This window comes from Hypomesus transpacificus, chromosome 1 (assembly GCF_021917145.1).
Source record: "Hypomesus transpacificus isolate Combined female chromosome 1, fHypTra1, whole genome shotgun sequence".
NCBI lineage: Eukaryota > Metazoa > Chordata > Actinopteri > Osmeriformes > Osmeridae > Hypomesus > Hypomesus transpacificus.
The window spans coordinates 4145875-4168921 of record NC_061060.1 but is presented as its reverse complement, the minus strand read 5'-3'; the positions used below and the strand labels follow the sequence as shown (position 1 = coordinate 4168921).

Here is a 23047-nt window from a genome sequence, read left to right as displayed (position 1 = left end):
ACAATGAAATGCTCCTTCTGGCAAAGGCAAGTTGGAACAGGAGACAAATACCTTTAGCGCAGGTTGGGTCTCTGGTGTTGTGTATGCCTAACATCCCAGTTGTAAAGAATACCTGTAGAACTGCAAAGAAACACAGGGGAGTGGCTCTTTGCCATCTGCTTTAAGAACTGCTGTGTCAACATTTGATAGAAATGTATCTTTGATATCTAAAATACTTTGATATCTAAAATACTAAATATGTTTCTATCTACTTAGGGATGTTCTAAATAATGTACATTCTGCATCTCTCCACTCTCCACCCCCCCTGTCCTTATTTGTCTGTAGGGTCGGAGGATCGTTGCAGGGGCCTTGAAGATGGCTTGGCTAGCTACAAGCCTTGTGCTCACAGTGGCGGCGGTACTGCTGATCCTCACCAGATGTCAGGGGAGCTTGGGAAAGGAGAAGGATAGTTCACGGATGAGATTCACGCATCATCTCTACAACGCCTCCATTTATGAAAATTCATCCCCGCAGACGTACATCGAGAGTCACGTGAAGATGGGTATCGTCCTGACAGATCCCTTTTGGGATATCAAGTTTAGCCTCGTCGCCGGTGACGACGATGATCTTTTCAAAACCGAATTGGTCAGGGTCGGAGATTTCTGCTTCTTGAGAATAAAAACGCGCAGCAGCAACTCTGCGTCGCTGAACAGAGAGGTGAAAGACAGCTACACACTCACTATTGAGGCCACGGAGAGCGTGTATGATTTCCAGTCCAGAACAAAGGTATCCATTCAAGTGCTGGATACCAATGATTTGAAGCCTCTCTTTTATCCAGCCTCTTACAATGTGACCATTAGGGAGGACACTCCGCTCAAGTCAGTTGTGGTCAGGGTCAGTGCAACAGACGCTGATGTTGGCAGCAACGCTGAGTTCTACTACTCCTTCACCAGTAGAGCACATCCATATGCCATAGATCCGTTCACTGGCACCGTCAGCCTCATCAAGAGATTAAACCACAGCCGAGCTGCTAGATATGATCTCACAGTTCTGGCAGAAAACCGGATCAAGAAAATCTCTGGTTTTCCGAAATTTGGGAATATTGCTAGGGTGATAGTAAATGTGCAAAAGGTATCATCAACCACCCCTGTTGTAAAATTACTTAGCTTTCCCAACCCTTCAAAGGAGAGTGACAAATTAACCATTGATGTCTGTGTAGAGCCAGTTGGGAAGCCAGTGAATTCTTTAAGCATTGTTGGTGGAGATCCACAGAAATGGTTTGACATTGTTCCGTCGAATCTGCAAGGTAATGCCTTCCAACTGCTCTCAACCAAGAGAATTAACAGGTTTCAGTTTCCCTATGGATTAAATATTTCCCTTCAGGCTAAAGACAGGACTAACCCCTCGTTCGTTGCTCCTGTTACAGATATCCATATCCCTTTAACACAACATCTCTCTTCACTAACATTTCTGGAAGATACTTATCATGTATTTCTGAGTGAGGTCTCCCCACCCAAAAGCCATGTGATCAGAGTTGCTGTCCAATCAGACGCCATAAATAATGTAACATTTCAGATTAGAAATGGCCCTGATAGTTCACACTTTAAGATAAACCCCACAACAGGAATAATCATTACAACAGAGAAGTTTGACTATGAGAAAAAGGCCCAATTTGAAATTGAAGTGACGGCCAATAACGGTGAGGCTGAGACACATGTACTTGTTGATATCATCGATGAAAACGACAACAGTCCCAAGTTTACCCAACCTTCCTATCAAGCTTCACTACCAGAACATGTGCCCATTGGTAGCAGTGTCCTAACAGTCTCAGCTATGGATGACGATAGAGACAAGAATGGTTTTGTGACATATGCCATCTTTAAGACTGGCCCTCTTCCTTTCACAATAGATCCTTTCACTGGGGTGATATCTACATCTGAGGTGTTAGACTATGAGCTGATGAAGAGGTGGTACCACTTAAGAGTGTGGGCCTCCGACAGTGGCATTCCTTTCTGCCATATTAGTGAGTGTGCTGTCACCATTACCTTGAGCAACGTGAATGATAACACGCCTCTGTTTGAGCGGGTGGGATGCAATGCCTCAGTACCTGTGGACATGCCTGTTGGCAGCACCGTTGCAGAGTTATCTGCTGTTGACTTAGATGAACTTCAACAGCTTCATTTTGTTATCGAGTCTGGCAATGAACTCCAACTCTTTGATATCAACTCTGTGTCTGGAGCCGTCACACTAGCCAAAGAGATTCCCCTGGACTTACTGAAAACAGAGAGGCCCTCATTTACACTAAAGGTCACTGCAACAGATGGCAAACATGAGTCTGACCCTTCTTTTGTAACTGTCACTGTCACCAAAAAGGGGACAGAGGCCACCATAAACTGCCAGGAAACGGGGATTTTCAAACAGTTGACAGATAAACTCATTGAATCCCTCAAGCCAGTTCTGACTGTCGAAGAAGAGGACTCCTTCTCCGATGTTCACATAATAAACCGTCACTCTCCAAAATTTGATGCAGCTATCCCAGGGTCTATTGACATCAGAGAAGACTTTCCATTGAATTCAACCATCCTTCACTTCAACGCTAGCGACAATGACACTGGATTTAACAGTAAGCTTGTCTATGTCATTTCAAGTGGGAACGAAGATGGATGTTTCAGTATTGATACGTTCTCTGGAAATCTCCAAGTGGTATGTCCTTTAGACAGAGAAAGCAAAGAATTCTACATTTTGAACATAACTGTCTATGATTTAGGAACACCCCAGACCTCAGCATGGAAATTCATTGCAGTAAATGTATTGGATGTCAATGACAACGCACCCCTGTTTGACCAGCCTAGATATGTCCTACACATCTCTGAGAACACTGAAGTGGGTACACGCATTTTTCAAGCAGTTGCTAAGGATCGAGACGTTGAGGAGAACGGGAACATCCTGTACTCCCTGCTGACGTCATCGGATTTGTTCAGTATCGATAAACTGACTGGGGATGTAACTGTGAAAGGTCATTTAGACAGAGAAGTCTCTCCCAGATACAACATGAAAATCCAAGCCAGAGACCAGTCCAAAGCTGACCCTCAACTCCTTTCGATGACTGAACTGGTGGTGGCTTTGGCTGACATTAATGACAACCCGCCCAAGTTTGTTCCTAAGCTCTACAAGATAAAGGTCCCTGAAGATATACCTGTCGGGACAGTGTTGGTGTGGGTGGAAAGCTATGACCTAGACCTGGGTAATGCAAGCCAGATCAGTTACAACCTGAAAGATAGTGAGAATGGAGCTTTTTTCCTAGATGCAGCCACTGGATTTCTGACCCTCGAGAAAGAGCTGGACTTTGAAAGAAGACAGTTCTTCAATCTCACGATCCGAGCCGTTGACTACGGACTTCCTCAGTCCCTGTCCTCCTCCTGCTACGTAGAGATTGAAGTTCTGGATGTGAATGAGAACCTCTACCCACCATCCTTCTCCATGTTCGTGTACGAGGCCAGTGTGATGGAGGATGCAGAGGTGGGAACGTCTGTGCTGACTCTGACAGCGTCAGATAGAGACCTGGGAAAAGATGGGGTGGTCAGATATCACATTCATGATGGCTCTGGACTTGGGCTCTTTGCCATCGATGAGGAGACAGGTAAATCATTGTCAAAATATTGAATAATTTTGAAAGTGCTGATTAACTCTTTTAAAACATGATTTAAAGGCATACATCTAACCACTGACTGACCATTGTATTTTTTTAATAATAGTTTTAAATAACCATCACATTTATTTAAAATTTGTCAGCATGACATCACCCCCAAAGTTGAGGCAAAATATCTTAGATCTTCTACATAGGTGCCTCTCTCCTGTAGAGAGTCAGTGGTTGTAATTGTTGTAACCGATCATAATAAACACAGCTTAACATTAACAGTGTTAAAATGATATGTAGAGAATGAAAACAGTCCTTCACTTCCTCCTGTGTGTCCACAGGGGTGATTCGTACATCTGCGATGCTGGACCGTGAGTCTGTCCCCCATTATTGGCTGTCTGTATATGCCCGGGACATGGGGACGGAACCGTTGCTGTCGTGGACCCATGTGTTCCTGGAACTCCTTGACGTCAATGACAATGCCCCGGAATTTTCCCAGCCCATCTACTTCGCCTCCGTCCTGGAGAATGTGTCCAAGGACAAGTCTGTGGTGAAGGTGACGGCCACAGACATGGATTCCTCTTCAGAAGGGAAACTCACTTTTCAGATGCTCGACCTACAGCGCACGTATTTTAACATTGACTCCAATTCAGGTAATTTTCTCTGTCAGAGGAACCATAAACAGTTAATAGTATATTACTATCCAAATGGAAAATATGTTTTTACTTTACTGGCACTAAAAATGGTTTTCTTGTCAGATGAACATTTGTCACTTTAAGTATTTAACTCCTTAAACATGTTAGAGCACAGAAGAAGCACAAGGGTGTGTCACCAGGAGGGCAGGCATGAAGCTAAACTTATTAAACTGAAAGTATGTATATGAATATGTAATTACAATCATCATACCGACCAACCATTACCTTTCTGAGCAGGTGGGCTGTTTGTGAACTGAACTTAATTCTGCCAGAAACAGTAACACTAGAACGAAAACATTAGATCGTTATTACTGTTGCTGCATGGCTGCAGGCTATTACATGCAAATCTCACTCAAGCCCCTGTATTACTCCAAGCCACACACATGCTGATCCGTAAGAAACCTTTTGTGTGGTAGGGATCAAAAATATAGATTAAGCCATGTTAATAGTTGATTTGACAAAGACAAGCTTATACAATTAATCAAAGAGCTATCAAAGTTTTCATTGGATACCTGAATTTGTGTTTGTAAAGCAAATGTCTACAACAACAACCTGAAATCGTCAGTTGCTGGGGATCTTGCCTCCCTAAAGCTGTGTTCATCATGTCTGAGCTTGAAAGATGAATCACAGAGGTGTCTGACTAACATCTCACACAAATGAGAACTCACAGTTTTTGTTCTAAGGAAAGGAAAGTCATTCATTCACAGCAGGGTCAAATGTTCTGAGGCAAGGTCGATGTACAAGACGTTCCGAAAAGGTCCACACTGTGCCTGACAACAGAACCCCTTAGATACGATATTCACCAGCTGGGAACACAGACCGAGAAAGACACTGAGGGAATGGGACCACTCTCAAAGTTTTCCCGGGCCTCAGACAGTTTACTAATGACAAAAGCACACTTTCTACTGTGTCCTATCTACACAACATCTCCAGTAATAGGCCCAGCAGGGTATGTCTAGTGTGTTTTAAGTACTAAATTGCCCCCAGTAAGAACTTCCACTCCCAGCCACCTCCCACACCCCACCCCAGGCACACACCCTACCCCCACTAATCTGATCCCTCAAGCATCAAAACAAAAACCTCACTTAACATCTCCAGCCACCAAACACATGCTCTACCTCTCCCTCTCCTGTCCAGGCCTCCTTTATCTTCCTCCTTAGACCCTCGTATCAAACTTTGGAATCCTTGCTTTTCTATTAACTGTGAACCATTCTAAAGACGTGTGACATTGAAGGTTTTGAAAATAGCGTCATATAACTATGATGTTTAAGCTGATATCAACCATGTTGATTTCAAAATGTAGTATGTTGTTGTGTGAACCGTGTTGTTCCTCTGTAGGTAAAGGTGTTGCTTAATGCAGTGTGTGCAGAGGCAGTATAAGCAGCAAGCCCAGTTTTGATGCCAAGGAGGAACTGCAGGCTCGGACTTGCAGACAAGTGTGCCTGTGGGCAAGACCTGCACACTCACACACCACCTTAACCCATCATCTCTGTGTTTATTCAGGTGTGATCAGCACTGTAAAAGGATTGGACCGAGAGGACAAATCTGAACACAGTATTGAGGTACGGAGTCTAAAAACTTTACCCACGCTGAGTTGGTCGGCTTTTTTACAGTTGGATTAGGGTTATTGTATTTACAATTGTATTGTATTGTATGTATTTTTACAGTTGTTTTACCCAAACATACATTTACCCACAAATTCAGCCCCTAATGTTCAATTCCCTAATTTTCTTCTCAGTGTTTGATAAGCATCATAAGCATCTTGAAACAATTACTTTTGCTTCACAATATAAAAAAACGAAAAAAAGCACTGATTGAAATCAGTCTCAATCCTACAATCCTGCAAATGAACCCATCACATATCTCCTAATCCTCAGGTCGTAGTGTCAGACAACGGATCTCCAGCCCTGTCCTCCACTGCCACTGTGGTCATCCAGGTGTTGGACGAGAACGACAATCGGCCCAAGTTCACCGACAAACTCTTCCATGTCAAGCACATTGAGCAGAGGGCCCGGGATCACAAGCAGGAAGTGAGCAGGATGATCGCTCGAGATGATGACGAGGGAGTTAACGCTGAGGTCACATACAGTCTGGAAAACGATCGGGATCAGAGGTTTGACATCCACCCCATCACAGGGGTAGTGACATCACAAGGGGACTTCCAGTCAGGCAACTACAGTATCCTCACGGTGAGAAACTAAGGGCCTGATTCTGCTGCTATAAGCTAAATATATAATATATGCTAAATATGATGTGATACTTTTGTCACCCCGAGCATAGACATCTTTTGTATTCAAAGAATACTTTTTTATGTTTTATTGTGCACTGTATGTGGCTTTATGGAATGTGGATAGATAATGGGTAGATATACAAATTAATTAAAGGTCAAAGTGACAGTAATGAAACATTTCCAATCCAAAGCAACACATAAAATCTTGAAAGACTCTTCCCATATGTTACGTCTCACCCTATCATTGTCATAACAACCTTCCAATCATGTCTAACAGAAGTTCCTTGTGGTATTTTATACAGGTCCAAATGTAGATGGTGTTGGAAAGCATTTTTCTGTTTAAGATCATTATGGTGTAGTCATCCTTGTTTTCACTCTCCTCTGCCAGATAAAAGCAACAGACCACGGAAGTCCACCACGATCTTCAACAGCACGCCTTGACATCGAATGGGTCACTCGGCCGGCACCCAGCTCTGAAATCTTGTCTTTCAGCGAACCACACTTTACCTTTGCTGTCATGGAAACGGACTTTGTCAATCACATGGTGGGGTTCATCACAACAGAGACACAGAGATTGAGGTGGTTCCATATCATAGGTAAGGACCCCTGTGTTGGGTGTTGAGGACTATATCAGATGGATTCCAGTAGGGAGGTATGCTTACCTGGCAGGGGGAAACAGAACAGCGACACATTTCTTCTGAAGATGGGCCAGTTCCCAACAGGAAGAGCCCATTGTGTCACATGGGGAAAATGGCAAGGCTTTATTTTTCAAATCCACACCGATCTTGACAAACCATGTGGACCTGCACTGGCCCATTACTATGCCAAAACAAGAAATGCTTTCTAAAGTTCTTCTGCTGTTCGTCAAATCATGATTAGTCTAGTTAGATCTGTAGGCCATGGAAACTCTGACTTTCCTGACAAAAAGTTCTTACTTCCAGGGATACTTAGGAATTGATTGTCTGTAGTGGTTACAATTACAGCCAAGTGTGTGTTTATTTATCTTTGGATTTTGGGGGGAATTAATCTCTTACTTTGAAGTAGTAAGTTACAATGTGTATATAATTATTGTTCTGTGGGCTACATTTGTCATAGATATCCACTTGGTGTGAACATATATAAAACCCTAATTAGTCTAATTATCAGGATCATCAACTTGCAATAAATTGTGGAATTGTTACTTTAAAATAGAGCCGGTCAGCTTTCTAAAGGTAGATTTCTTAATAAACACCATCTGTGTGAGCAAGCATGGGTCTCCCCCCCGCTGCTTCAGGCACCTGTTCAGTGTGTTGCTGCCAAATGGTTCTCTTTAAACTGTCGTGTAGTGTTCTGGTACACTCCAGGTGTGTACCAGGGGATGGGAGGTGTACCAGGGGGTGGGGGGGTGTACCAAGGGGTGGGGGTGTACCAGGGGGTGGGAGGGTGTACCAGGGGGTGGGGGTGTACCAGGGGTTGGGGGTGTACCAGGGGGTGGGAGGGTGTACCAGGGGGTGGGGGTGTACCAGGGGGTGGGGGGTGTATGGAGGGTGTTAAGGAAGAATTCGAGTGGCGCTGTGTAGATCTGAATAGTCAAGGGATATGGTTTAATACAATTTATTAGACTATACAATTACATAAACAAAGCTTTGTTGATCAATCACAGCGAAGGAGGTGTCATCTACACAGGTCGTTCGCAGGAGTGATGATCAGCCAGCACACATGCACTGCCTTATATAAACTTAAGATCAAATGGCATTCTATATGGTCAATCAATCAATGTAGCAAACTCTGTGATTGGCTAACTCAACTTAGTGACAGTTTGAAATAATACATCTCCTATGTGTCCCAAAGTTATTTGATGTCACAGCTCTCTCCAGAGCAGTAGATAATAAAGCCACAGGGGTTGACCAGTCAAATGGTCAACTGTCCTTTGTGTGACCATCTTCAAACAATACTTTTAATTAACACAAACAATGAAACAGGACACAGTCCTTCTAGCCAAAGTTCAGAGCAACTGTCTCATTGACCCCTTACAGTAACCAGAGGACAGAAGGCCATATAAAATGCTTCACCCATCCCCCAGGGCAAGCTGCCCACAGAGCCATCAGCACCTCACATTCCTTTGAACTCAACTTAATTATCTTGCCATCCTGTCTCTTACCAATGAACATAGAAGATTATAGATTTCATACACATACATCTATGCATATGACCAACATTTCCATTACAAGGGGCTCAACCGCATGTGACAACTGGTTGGCCACAGTGTTTCTTGGTACACAGTGTGATTTCTGTTCATTAGAATACTGGGTGTACACTATAATGCCAGGATATTGTTTAGAAGAACTTGTACAATCTGGCTGTGTTGGATAGGATTATAGTTTCGCTTTATAACTGTATCCAACAGATCATCTCAAAGGTCGAAAGTGGCTTATTCTGTTGTGCCTTTGTTTGCCTCTTTGAATTTCTGTCAATACGTCCTTGTACAATATATTTTTAATATTCTGTTCATCGTACTGTCTATAAAAAGATGTCCTAATAACCATGTGCTTTCACAATTCAATAGATGTGAAAAGCATCAAGCAGTTGCTTTGACTGATTCTGACCATTTCCTGTTTCCTGTTATTCCTTCCTATCTCTCTCCCAGGAGGAAATGACGAGCAGGACTTTGACATTCAGGTGAATGTGGGGACCATAGTAATTGCCAGGCGTTTGGATGCAGGAAAACTCTCTAACTATAATCTGACGATCAGCGTCACTGACGGCCACCAAACTGTCACCACACAGGTGAGGTGTCATACATCTCTTATTATACAATCTTCTTTTTACGTTTTGTTTTCTTTCCGATACCATTTACATAAATAATGTATTTGACCAAATCAATGTCAAAATTGTGTTAATTAAAAGTCCTTAATCATTTTTAATACAATTTTCGAATACAAACGCAAGAAGAAATGTATCAAATAATTGGTTTAATTGGTTATTATCTAAAGAAGCTTGAGCCACATATTCTGACCCTGTCCGCCGCTCTTCACCAGGCTTACATCCGTGTCGTAGACACAAACGAGCACAGGCCCATGTTCTTGAAAAGCCTGTACGAGGTGAGAGTCCCAGAAGACACGTCTCCATGGAAGGACATCTTGCAAATCAGCGCACAGGACAAAGACTCCAACAGCAAGCTGGTCTACTCCATCCATAACAGTCTTCATCCCGACAGTATGAAGACTTTCCACCTGGACCCCAAAAGTGGAGTGCTGGTCATGACTGAGGAGCTAGACTATGAAAAACTGGCTGTACACACACTCATTGTAATGGTAAGGTAGAAGGCAATTCAATTATCGTTTTGTAAGATAATAGATCTTTAAGAGGTCTGAAGTGTGGTCAGAGAAAAGAGAAGACAATAAAATCAAGCTACTGCGACGAAACATATCATACTGAAGATCTGTTGTATTTTCATTATCCTCCTCAGGTTCGAGACCAGGAGCTGCCAATGAAAAGGAGTGTTGTGAAGGCTGTCATTCACGTCGAGGACTGTAATGACCACTCTCCATCCTTCCTGAGCCCACAGTACAAGGGCAGCATTTCAAACTTAGCAACACCTGGGACAGAGGTGCTGCAGGTTAAGGCGTTAGACGAAGACATGGGCAGCAATGCTGACATCAGCTACTCTATTCACTCAGGTAGGATAGCAAGGGTTAAAAAGTTTTCAGTTTGTCTCTGTGTAGTTATAAATGACTTGTGACATGTTTTTATTAATCCGCAGTATACATACAGTATTGCATTTGTTTGTAAAATCTTAATTTGTGTATTTTGAATTTCAGGAAATGTTGACAGCACCTTTGCAATAAATTCTGAACTTGGCAGCATCAGCTTGGCCAAACCTTTCCCCATTTTGCACCCAGAACAGTACCACCTGTTGGTGAGTGCCACAGACCAGGGTTTTCCACAACACAGTGACCTTGCCTCTGTCTATGTCACTGTCAAGCTGTCCGCCTACACCCCACCTACCTTCCTCTCCAGCCAGTACTTCACCGAGGTCAGCGAATCCAGCCGTACAGGAACACCAGTGGTTACCGTCTCTGCCTCAAGCCCTGCTGCACTGCATTACAGAATCAAAGATGGAGATCCTAATGGGACATTTCATATTAACGCCTACACCGGACTCATTTCTCTCCAAAAAGAGCTCGATTTTGAGGATGATTTCTTGTACGAACTCCATGTGCAAGCCGTGACGGCAGTCGGTGCCTCGTCTGAGACAGTTGTTTATATTTATGTGATAGACGAGAACGATAACGCGCCGGTTTTCCTTCAGAGGACGTATGTGGGTCAGATTAGCGAGTCAGCCAATATCAACAGTATGGTGATGGGAGAGAACAACACGCCTTTGGTCATGCAGGCATCTGATGCAGACGCAGATTCCAACGCTCTGCTGGTCTACCAGATCCTTGAACCAGAGGCCTTGAAGGTGTTCAAGATAGATTCCAGCATGGGCACACTATCTCTGCTCGCACCAGTGGATTTTGAGGCCAAGGCTCAATATAACTTTTCTGTCCAGATACGAGACTCAGGAGAACCTTCACTGTATGCAGCAGAACCGGCAAAAGTCACCGTCCGTGTCCTCAATCTCAACGACTGCGCACCCAAATTTACCGTCCCCGTATACGAGTCGTCCATCATGTTTCCTCCTGTCAAGGAGATGGAGGTTGTTCAAGTCACAGCCACAGATGCAGACTCTGTAGTCGCTTACAGCATTGTAGATGGGAATATCCAGAATGCATTTTTAATCCATCCTGACGCTGGAATCATCTATGTATCTAATGTGTCACAGTTTAAACCATTTTACCAACTGTTAGTCAGAGCCTCCGATGGGCTGTACAAAGACACGGCCATCGTTAACATAAATGTGACCAATATAACGAGTAGCGATCTCAAATTTGAACAGAAGTTATATACAACCAATGTGACGGAGAACGCAACAACTGTCAAAACCTTAGCAGTTCTGAGAGCTACTGGCAGCCATCTGAATGAGCCTTTAGTGTACTCTCTTCTAAACCCCATGGGTAGATTTACTATAAGCCCAACATCAGGACTGTTTGAAAGCACAGGTGTGCCCTTCGACAGAGAGGAGCAGGATGTGTATGATGTGACGGTGGAGGTCAGAGACATGAGACACCCCCCTCGGAGGGCATTGACTCAGGTCAAAGTTTACATCAATGACATCAACGACAATGCTCCCCAGTTTTTGAACCTGCCATACTCCATGATGATGTCGGAGGAGTCTGACCCAGGGGATGTGTGGTTTCAAGTGACGGCGACCGATAAGGATCTTGGAGAAAACGGATCTATTATTTACCTGCTGGAGGAGGACTTCAATCTGTTCAGGATAGACCCTTATGTCGGCGATGTGTCTCTATCGCGACCTCTTGACTTTGAGGCGTTGAATAAGTATGTGCTGACTGTTCTGGCTTCGGACGAGGGCTCTCCTAGTTGGACTACAACAGCAGAGCTCAGTATCCAGGTGAGAAATCGCTCCAATCCAGTTTTTCAAACGCTTCTCTACCCTCTCAAAGTCCCTGAAAACATTCCTCCCTTCACAACCATCCTACATGTACAAGCAAGAAACCCTGAGGGATATCGGCTTATCTACAATCTGGAAGACGAGAATGCAACCAAACACTTCCACATCGATTTTAAAACCGGAGTTTTGACAGTAACAGATCTCTTGGACTACGAGAGCCAGACAATGCACACATTGACTGTCAGGGCCACTGACTCAGTGACAGGAGCTTATTCAGAGGCCTCCATTGAAATAGAGGTGGAAGACGTCAATGATAATTCCCCTACTTTCTCTAAACCGATGTACAAAGTGGATGTACTAGAGGGGCTACCCGTTGGCACATCTGTACTGCAGCTAACTGCCACAGACAGAGATTCTGGAAGAAACAAAGATTTAACCTACCAAATTCTGAAAACTGAGGGGAATGAAACTGACTTTTTTGAGATAAACGCCATGAGTGGACTCATTGTTACAAAACAAATGTTGGATCATGAAAATACCAAATATTTCCACATTAAAGTTACAGCCACTGACAATGGGACCACCCCTCGGAGCAGTGAAGCCAATGTCATTGTGAACGTAACTGATGTGAATGACAACCCACCTAACTTCAGCAAGGATTATTATCAGACTACTCTAGACGAGCTGGCTAAATGTGGCCAAATAGTCATCAAAATTCAAGCTTCAGATGCTGACAGCAAAGACAGCAACAACCTGCAGTACAAAATCCTCTCAGGAAATGAAGGCCGATACTTCAACATCAATGACACTTCCGGGATCATCTCTTTCTCCAATGTCTGCAAGAGGAATCTAGATCCCTTTTATAACCTCACCGTGGCAGTATCTGATGGTGTGTTCCAGAAAATCGCTCCTGTGACCATAGATATGATGAACACAAACAGACACAGCCCTTATTTCAAACAGAACGTCTACGAAGCGGAGCTTGCAGAGAACGCGGCATCAGGAACTCGTGTGATTCGATTGGCTGCCATCGACCCTGACGATGGGCCCTACGGCAGTGTGGATTACACCATCATCAATAAACTGGCCGATGAGAAATTCTCTATTGACAGCGATGGACAGATAGTCACATCTCAACCCCTGGATAGAGAGAATCCTTCCCAGAGAGTGATAGCCATTAAAGTCATGGCGAAAGACGGAGGGGGCAAAGTAGCCTTTTGTACCGTGAAGATTATTCTCACAGACGAGAACGACAATGCCCCGCAGTTCAAATCGTCTGAATACCAAGTGTCGATCCAGTCGTCAGTTAACAAGGGCACTCCTGTGATTCAGATCATGGCTTACGATGCTGACGACGGCAAAAACGCTGACGTCACCTACACCGTGGATGAGGCTGAGGAGGTGACTGAAGATATCATTGAAATTCATCCTTTCACTGGTGTGATCACTGTTAAAGAAAGTCCGGTGGGATTAGAAAACAAGATCTTCAAATTTAAAGTGAAGGCACGAGATGGAGGATTACCATTTTTAAACTCTACAGTCCCTGTCCAGGTTAAAGTCCTTCCGCCAGAAGTCTCTCTACCCACATTTTCAGAACCTCTCTACACCTTCTCAGCCTACGAAGACGTACCGATGGGGACTGAGATAGGCTCGGTCAAGGCTGACTCTGACATGCCCCTCATATACAGCCTGGTCAATGGTAACACTGTGGAAAGCAACAAAGACAAAGTCTTCACTCTGGACAAAGAGAGCGGCACTTTGCTAGTCCAGAAGAGCATAGACCATGAGAAGACCAAGTGGTACCAGATAGATGTTATCGCTCAGGGAAATCACAACGGAACAGACGTAGCGTCGCTTGTGTCTGTGAGCATCCAGGTGCAGGACGTGAACGATAACCAGCCAGTGTTCGAGGCTGACCCGTATCAAGCCTATCTGGCTGAAAACATGCCACCTGGAACCACCGTCATCCAGATTACCGCCAACGACCCGGACACTGACGACAACGGTCAGGTGACCTACACTCTAGAGGCCCAGCCTGACGACGTCACAGATGTGTTCACCATAGATGACAAGAGTGGCTGGATAGTGACCCTCCAGGAGATGGACTGTGAAGTGGCGAGGCTCTATAGGTTCCATGTGGTTGCTACGGATCACGGCGGAGAGGTCAAGCTTTCGTCCTCTGCTTTAGTGGAAGTGATTGTGACGGATGAAAATGACAACCCTCCACGCTTCCTCGAGGACGTGTATCACACCTCTGTAATGGAGAACATCAGTCCCGGAGAGGTCATCGTGACCATGGCGACCACTGACATGGATGTTTCACCTGAGAACAGGTTGATCCAATGTTATATAACAGGTAAATGTATTAAGAATATAATCTAAGAACATAAGAGTCATGAGGGTGCATTGACACTGTAATTGGCATTATTTCATTTTATTTGGGCATTTAAAAATTATAGCACATTTTATCAAAATCTACATACATACGACATATACAGATACATGGAACAAAAACTAAACAGTGCTCTTGAGAAATAATTTATTTCTTGTTTTTTAGACGGAGACCCGTTGGGCCAGTTTGCCATTGAGGATGTTGGACAAGATAAATGGGGGCTGGTTCTAAAGGAACCTCTGGACCGTGAAGCCAAAAACAAATACTCCCTAAAGATAACGGCTACAGATGGAAGATTTCAAGGCCAGACCACAGTTGACGTCCATGTTTTAGATATCAATGACAATAGCCCCTTGTGTGAACAGGTACGGTAAAATAAGTTGTTGTTATAAGAATATTCACCTATCTACTGTTTTTTTACTGGACTTCTTTGTGTACCATTGCTTAAGACTTGAGGAACTTAATTAATATCACAAAGAAGTCCCTTTCTTTGGGCCTTGGCAGAAAGTTTGAGGATACAAAAGATTGTATCTACATTTAGTCTTTTTTTTGGTTACAGTCCTTGCACAGACTTCCAACACCTTTGGCATTCTTTATGTCACTTCTGAATGATGCTTTTTACCCCTCCCGCTGAGCCCATAGGAATGTAATCCTTCACCAGGCTTTCTCTTTGTAGTGACAAAGTTTACAAAACAAGGCTACTGAATGTGTTTATCTTGGTTTGACCACAGATGGCTACTGAAGTGCAATGAGAATGTCTTTGTCCCATGAAAAACAAATGTAATGTATGTGTTTTTAAATGAAAATGTTTGCGTCTTTATTTCAGCTGTTGTATACAGAGGTCGTCATGGAGAATTCTCCATCCAGTATGTTCATACTAAAGATTTCTGCCTCGGATCCAGACATTGGAACCAACGGTCAAGTATCGTACACCCTCCATGGGCCCAATGCCGACAAGTTCCATCTTGATCACAAGACAGGTAACATGCAAAATATAGTCTTAATAACAGGGCTTCCTTAAAGACAGGGTTATTACTCTGCTTTATCTTTTATCCTTGACATGACATCCTCTGTGTGTTCTAGGAGAGCTGTTCACCTTGGCAGTACTTGACCGGGAGAAGGAGGGGGAGTATGATTTGGTAGCCAAAGCCACAGATGGCGGAGGGAGATCCTGCCAGGCCGACATTCTGTTGATGATCCAGGATATGAACGACAATGCCCCCCTCTTCTCCTCCAGTCACTACCAAGTCACTGTGTTTGACAACACCACAGTCAGGGCTCCTGTGGCCGTCATCTTCGCTAATGACCCTGACACTGGTATATAATTTTACATCATTCCACACCGCATCATCCCATGGCCTACCATACTACACCTTAGGGCAGACCAGGGAAACATAAGAATTACTATACATTTACTGAATTATTACAGAACCATAGCATTGATACATTGTTGTAAATTAGTACTATGTAACAGTGTAATAGTAATTACATAACATTACTTGCAAGCTCTTTTTGAAGTCTGAACACTGTTGTGCGTCTGTTTGTGTGTCTGTGACATCAGTGAAACCACATTAAATGAAAGGTTAACTGAGGCTAGTCCAAACAGGATCAGCCTCTATGAAAGCGCTATAGTTTCTAGGACTGACACAGAGCAGCTATGTGGTAATAGTGTGGGTGTGTTGGTCTTTGCTGTCACCAGGGATTGAGCTCCTTTGCAGGCAGCGTTAGTCAGAGAACAGGACCGAGCACAACTGAACCCCTCCTGTGGATGTGCATAAACATGTCTCACATGCACCTTCTATCCATCTTCTTTTGATGTTCTTATTATACTCTTCTTTCTCTGTATTCCGCTCCTCTACTTGCCTTCTGGCAAGTTTCACCACAATTATCTTAATTACTGTTTGTGGAGAACCCAAAAATTCACTTGCACTGTTATCTGGTTTGCTGCTTGGTGTAGTTCCCCTGCAATCAATAAGATTCAAATAGTGATTCCAGTATCACTTCTGTATAGATGTTCATGCAACAAGCTGACTTGAACGATTTTGTTCTTTCTTTTTGCAAATATAATGCCATGGAAACGTTAACAAACACTCATATAGAGATACAGTACATTGCTCTTAGAACATTTGCCTCTCTAGCATGCATGAATGTAATGTTTTTAAGCTCTACATGGGTCGGCACCCTCCTTTATTTCAGACCTCCTTAGCCAACACCCTTCCTCAAGTAACCTTAGGTTGTCCAACAAACTGCTTTTGTGTGTACCAAGGCCACGTTTGAAGTTTAAAGTAGATTGTGCCTTTTCTGTTGCTGTTCCAAAGTTGTGGAACAGCCAACCTTTATATTTAATTTAGGTCTTCTAGTTATAGCAACATTTTTTAATTCCACCTTAAGACCTATATTATTTCTTTAGCATTTGAGTTTGCAATTGGGTAGGAATTTGTGGTTATGTTTGTCATGTCCTATGAATATGTCTGGTTGGTTATATGTTTAGACTCTACACCACTTTGGTTGACATCAGTTTTTTTTTTTGTGCTTTATAAATAAATTTGACTTGACTAGTAAATTTAGGAGTCATTCGCTGGGTGGCCCAGTTCTAGCTTTTAACAGTTTTCACCCTTACCTGCAGGTATCAACTCTGAGGTGAAGTACTCACTCATGGATGGTGACAGGGGATACTTTTCCATAGACAAGTTCTCTGGGGTTTTACGACTGGAGAAGCCCTTTACTTCCGATACTCCCCCAACCCTTGAACTCAAAGTCAAAGCAACTGACCGTGGGCTCCCTCAGCACTTGTACTCTGTTGCCACCGTGACCGTCTATGTGGTGGACCTTAGTGACTATCAGCCGGTGTTCATCAGCTCTGAATACACCGCCCAGGTCCCAGAGTCCTTTGTGGTGGGAGAAGAGGTGCTGACTGTTTCAGCGCTCACCAGAGATGGGACCGGTCCGGAAGGCATCGTCTACTCCATCGCCGCTGGTAACGAGGACAGCAGGTTCACGCTGCATCCAGACACTGGTGAGTAGTTCTCATCTGGACCTATCGCGTGGTGCAAACTATAGATTATGGAGGGTGATCCTGCCAGACCTTCGTTCTGTCGATGATCCAGGATATGAACTACAATGATCTCCACTTCTTGTCCGGTCACTACCAACTCGTTGTGTTTGACAGCACCTTCTTATAAATTAGTACCACATGTAAAGTGCCATTCTAAAGTTCAGTCACTAGCCACAATTTGCTAATCTTGGTACAAATACGTACATTTTGTCTCTCTTTCTCAATTCAATTTTCTGGGGGAAAACCAAGGATTAGCTATATGCCTGGAAGCAATGAGGTCATCTCAATTGTAAACACACCACTTTCTCGAAATTGTAGAAAGATTTACATGACACTTGTGCTTTGTAGATCCCTAAAGTTATGGGGGTCATAGAAAGTGTGACGCCCAGTTTAAGTAGAGGTCAGACCCCTTTCATTCACATATTTGGTTTGATTTGTGAGACGACTAGCTTCTTGACCATGACTGATTGGTACCGCAATCATGTGACTAACCCTATTAGCAGCTCAGGAGAACCAATATAACTACCTAAAATATTTATAATACTAATATAACCGGTTTGTGGTTTAGTGAGGATGAAGAAAAGACACAAGGAATAAACCAGAACTACATTGAAATGGGGGGGGGGGAGGAATCAATATATTCCATACCTAAGCAAATTAAACAATGGTTGAATACACGTAACTGTGTATTCAACCAGGTCTTGACATTTAGCTGTATGTTACAAGATACTGTATCCGTACATCTCTAAGCTTTTCCATATCCATAACATTTCTCATTGCCTCATTCTGTATCTGAAATACTAGCCATGTCAACACCTGCCTGAGTCTGGAGGCAGTTTAAATTGTTGTGTGATTACAATGTGCCATCTATTTCAACGGTTTGTGAGCAGACTGGCATGTAGCCTAGAAACTTGTGTCTGGAATTTTATGTCACCACTACACAAATTTCCCGTATCTTGGGTAAACAACAGACACAGGGGCTGTTTGCATGAATTCACAGATACAAAATAGAATGATTCGTTTCCAGCTTTGTGACATTAAAAGTCTTTCATGTTCAAATGATTTAGACTGCTGTCGGACTCTGTGTTCACAGGCATTCTGACGGTGAGTCAGCCACTTGACTTTGAGCGGTGTCATGAGTATTACCTGTCTGTGGAAGGTACCAGAGCCAAGTCGTCTCTTACTGACATGACTATGGTAGTCATAAACATCACAGATGTTAATGACAACGCACCGGTCTTCGACAAGGGTGACTACAATGTCGAAATTGCTGAGGATCTGATTCCTGGGAGCCTAGTCATGAAGGTAGTTACCCACCTCATACACACTTATCAACCATCACCACTGAGCCAGAGATAGTGCTGTTCAGTGGGTCTAATGACAAGTTGTCCTCTCGTCCCGGTCTCCTAGGTGACTGCTGGGGACCTGGATGGGCCGTTGAACAACCTGGTCCACTACTCTGTTGCTAGTGGCGACCCACACCAGCAGTTTAGCATTGATTCCCGCAGTGGGGAGATCACTGTCAGGACTGCGCTGGACAGAGAAGAGGTGAGGGGATTTTTTTCACACTACAATACCTGGTAAATTCCCTGCTGTATACTGTATAGGGATGTAAAGAGCATCGTTCATGGGTCATATGGCTGGGCGGTTAGGGAATCGGGCTATTAATCAGAAGGTTGCAGGTTCAATTTCCGGCCGTGTCAAGTGATGCTGTGTCCTTGGGCAAGGCACTTCACCCTACTTGCCTCGGGGGGAATGTCCCTGTACTTACTGAAAGTCGCTCCTCAATAAGAGCGTCTGCTAAATGAATACATGTAAACGTAATGTAAACGTATTTCCTTTATCCTCCTCGCTTGGAGACACCCTGGGCCTTAGAGGCTAAGCAACTAAATAGTATATCCATAGATAAATAAGGTGATTGCTGGCATGTTTGGCCCTTACAGTATAATGCAATGTGTTCATGTTTTCCTCTTCTTATAATATTGTGTTATATCTCCTCAGAACACCCACTACTCTTTGACTGTCCAGGCAGCCGATGAGGGCAGTCCTCCACTGTCCACAGCGGTGCAGGTTACCGTGACGATATCAGACGTCAATGACAACCCTCCTGTCTTTACACAGATCAACCACAGTCTAATCATTCAGGTAGGTTATTAAAGATAGATAAACAAGAGGAATTCACATGGAAAGCCATTTTTTCATGAAGTATGATGTACGTAAATGTAGCCAATTTTACTGGCATGTGTGAACAGGGAAATAAAGTAAGTCTTTGCAGTGAATAAACATGGTTGTAGTAGATCATGAATGCCAGGATGTTTGGTTTCCAGGAGGGTGAAGCGGTGGGCAGCACCATCCTCCAGCTGCTGGTGACAGACAGGGACACGGCCAGGAATGGGCCGCCCTTCTCCTTCCACGTCGTGTCAGGCAACGAAGACCGCCATTTCCATGTGGACCAAGGTGGTCTGCTGTCTCTCTCTGCCCCCATCAAGAAGAAAGTGAAGCCACAGCACCTGCTTAAAATCCAGGTGAGCCCCTTTACCACAGTGTGATGGAAACTGCGTGAGAGGTTTAAGGTCAAGAATACAATTTGTTTGTCTCCCACAGTTTAGTCTAGACAAGCACACGCATGCATTTTTAAGTAAATAAAAACCCTGTAGCTGTGACGATTACTCACAGGCAAATGTCAAACTGGATTGAGGGGCATTCACCTCAGCTTAAGTTCCTTAAACATCAAAGAAACAATTACATTAAATCAGGGGTGTCAAACCCTGGTCCTCGAGGGCCACTGTCCTGCATGTTTTGGATGTTTTCCTGCTCCAAACCTGATTCAATTAAATGGTTTGTTATAACGCCCTTCGTTCGAATCAGGTGAGCTTGATCTGTATCTTTAACATATAGGACAGCGGCCCTCCAGGACCAGGGTTGACACACCTGCATTAAATTAATACTAGACAAAATCACTTTTTTCGTGCTCGTACAGCACTATTCTACATCTAATGCTTTATTTTACAATCCAGGTAACAGATAGTGGTCACCCTCCCCTTTCCTCTATCTGCGTGGTGAAAATCAACGTGACAGAGGAGACCAAGTACCCCCCCTCTGTGGTTCCTCTGGAAGTATTCATTACCACTACAGGAAACATCTTCTCCAACCGTGTCGTTGGCAAACTCCACGCCTCGGACCAAGACCTCCACGACATTCTCTACTACCAGCTGGTGTCAGAGAGTCCGTCCCACAGATTCTCTGTGGATGCAGCGGATGGTAGGATCTGGGCAGACAGCGATCTCGAACCAGGCCTCTACTCTCTCAACGTCAGCGTGTCGGATGGGAAGTTCAGTGTGTGGACAGCTGTTAAAATCCATGTGTGGGCAGCCAATCAGAAAGCCCTGGACTCTGGGGTGACCCTACAGCTGAGCGGACTGTCTCCTGAGGAGTTTGTAGCGGACCACTGGAAAGGCCTGCAGAGGACCCTGAGTACAGCTCTGGGTTTAGACCGACAGGACCTGTACTTGGCCAGCCTCCAGCAGCCCAACTCACTAGTCCTTGAAGCACTTCTCCTCTGGAGGCCACAAGGAGGCGCTGTGAAGCCACTTTCCACCTCCAGGCTGGCTGGGGTCATCTCAGACATAGAAGATACTTTGGGCCTGAGTGTAGTGAGAGTGAGTTATAATGGTTGCCTGGGGTCTGGATGTCCACCGAAGGGCTGTAGAAACTCAGTAGTGCTGAGTGGGTTGAACCACTATGCTACATCCAGGGCTGGCTTCATCACGCCCCAGCACGCCTGGGAGAGTGTCTGCCCTTGCAATGGTAGGTGTGATCCACTTTGTGTGTGGTACTATGACCTAGACCTTTACTGTTTGAGATTTAAGAGTGAGCTGGAAAGAACGGGAGTCAGATGGCTGAGCGGTTAGGGAATCGGGCTAGTACTAAGAAGGTCGCTGGTTTGATTCCCAGCAGTGCCAAATGACTGTGTCCTGGGAAACTTCCAATTTTAGGACTAATGGTGTTTATATTCCATTTAGAATCTGCTATTGGATTTGATGGGAAGGGCTATCTAAAATACCTCCATCAGATGGATGAGGAGAACCAGGGCTTCCATCTTTCCTTGCGCTTTAAGGCTGTTCAGCAACAAGGTGTCATCTGGTCCACCAACAGCACCGACTGGGGAACTCTGAAGGTAACTATTTTTTGTTCTTTTGAGATTATTTAAATCCCTTATATAATCCCTTATGTAGTGTAGATAGTGCATACATTGACTACTCATCTACACACAATATGAAAATTTAAAAAGTAACACACATTTTGTATTTGTCAAGTTTAATACAACAATAAGACACTCTAAATCCTAATCCATCATTGTCTACTCTTAGTACACTGTCAGTGTACAGTTGTCTTATGTATTTATCTGTCTCTTTCACAGCTAACTGCTGGGGAGTTGGCATTCAGGTACAGCTGTGGAAACGTCCTCCCCAGTGCCTTACATGTAAGATCTGACCCAGTGTCAGATGGTCTCTGGCACCACGTACTCCTGGAGGTCAACGCCACTGCCCTCAGACTGACCCTAGATCAGCATCACACGGCCGCTGTGACGCTCTCAGAGTCCTGTCGCATGATACAGCCTCAGGGGGCCTTGCTGTTTGCTGGGCCCACCTCTTTTAAAGGGGCTCATCTGCACGGCTTTAATGGATGCCTGGATAGGCTGGAGTTTAATGGAGAGCCAGTCAGAACGGGCGATTTTGAGGAGTGGACCGGACCAGGAAGCAGGAGGGTTTTTGGGGTGTACAACTGCTGTGGCATGATTCAGGGATGTGCCAACAGCCCTTGTCTGAATGCAGGCACATGTGAGGACTCAAATGGAGGTGAGCTTTAACATATAAAATATCTTCTTTACACTAATATATGTCTGTGTATCAGTCAAATATAATAGTCAGAGCCAACCCAAGGCATAAACGAACTAAGCAGCTGCTTAGGGCCCCCGTGGCCACTAGAGGGTCCCCAAGAGCTCCTGAAATTACATCTTAAGTTAAAAATTACGAATATTATGTTAATGGATATACAAATTCGAAGGGGCCCCCAAATCAATTCTGCTTAAGGCCCCATAAAGGCTTGGGCCGACCCTGATAATGGTAAAACGCTGTGAGATCATGTATTTTCAAATGTTTATGGAATGTCATTGAGCCATCAGACTGTTTTATGTTCTCTTCCACTCTAAGATACCCTCAACCTTTGTCACAGTAGCATAATTTGATTTAGTCATCTGTGTGTGTTTACATGTGTGTGTGTTTGTTGGCTCCACAGAGCTGAGCTGTAGATGTCCGGCACAATTCTTTGGCCCCCGCTGTGAACTGACCAACAACCCCTGTCTGACCCAACCTTGTGTTAATGGGGGGGTGTGCATTCCTCTAAATCAGGGTTTCATCTGCAAGTGTCCACTCCAAACGGCTGGAAGCAGGTATGTCTCTCTCTGTCTCTCTGTCTCTCTGTCTCTCTGTCTGTCTGTCTGTCTCTCTGTCTCTCTGTCTCTCTGTCTCTCTGTCTCTCTGTCTCTCTGTCTCTCTGTCT

General features: G+C 44.2%; 1 protein-coding gene across 1 annotated transcript in view; it reads left to right on the top strand.

The window, feature by feature from the left end:
• fat2 (FAT atypical cadherin 2) overlaps positions 1 to 23047 on the top strand; it is a 28685-nt gene that overhangs the window by 2937 nt on the left and 2701 nt on the right. Inside the window, exons 2-22 of the mRNA XM_047022348.1 lie at positions 325 to 3619; positions 3958 to 4269; positions 5815 to 5873; positions 6189 to 6500; positions 6930 to 7137; positions 9168 to 9307; positions 9559 to 9834; positions 9990 to 10200; positions 10342 to 14394; positions 14596 to 14795; positions 15257 to 15410; positions 15514 to 15747; positions 17057 to 17446; positions 18579 to 18790; positions 18896 to 19033; positions 19487 to 19630; positions 19813 to 20010; positions 20503 to 21292; positions 21508 to 21662; positions 21906 to 22344; positions 22784 to 22937. Coding sequence (XP_046878304.1) covers positions 355 to 3619; positions 3958 to 4269; positions 5815 to 5873; positions 6189 to 6500; positions 6930 to 7137; positions 9168 to 9307; positions 9559 to 9834; positions 9990 to 10200; positions 10342 to 14394; positions 14596 to 14795; positions 15257 to 15410; positions 15514 to 15747; positions 17057 to 17446; positions 18579 to 18790; positions 18896 to 19033; positions 19487 to 19630; positions 19813 to 20010; positions 20503 to 21292; positions 21508 to 21662; positions 21906 to 22344; positions 22784 to 22937 — 12044 coding nt within the window. The 5' untranslated portion in view covers positions 325 to 354. The remainder of the gene's footprint in view (positions 1 to 324; positions 3620 to 3957; positions 4270 to 5814; positions 5874 to 6188; positions 6501 to 6929; positions 7138 to 9167; positions 9308 to 9558; positions 9835 to 9989; positions 10201 to 10341; positions 14395 to 14595; positions 14796 to 15256; positions 15411 to 15513; positions 15748 to 17056; positions 17447 to 18578; positions 18791 to 18895; positions 19034 to 19486; positions 19631 to 19812; positions 20011 to 20502; positions 21293 to 21507; positions 21663 to 21905; positions 22345 to 22783; positions 22938 to 23047) is intronic.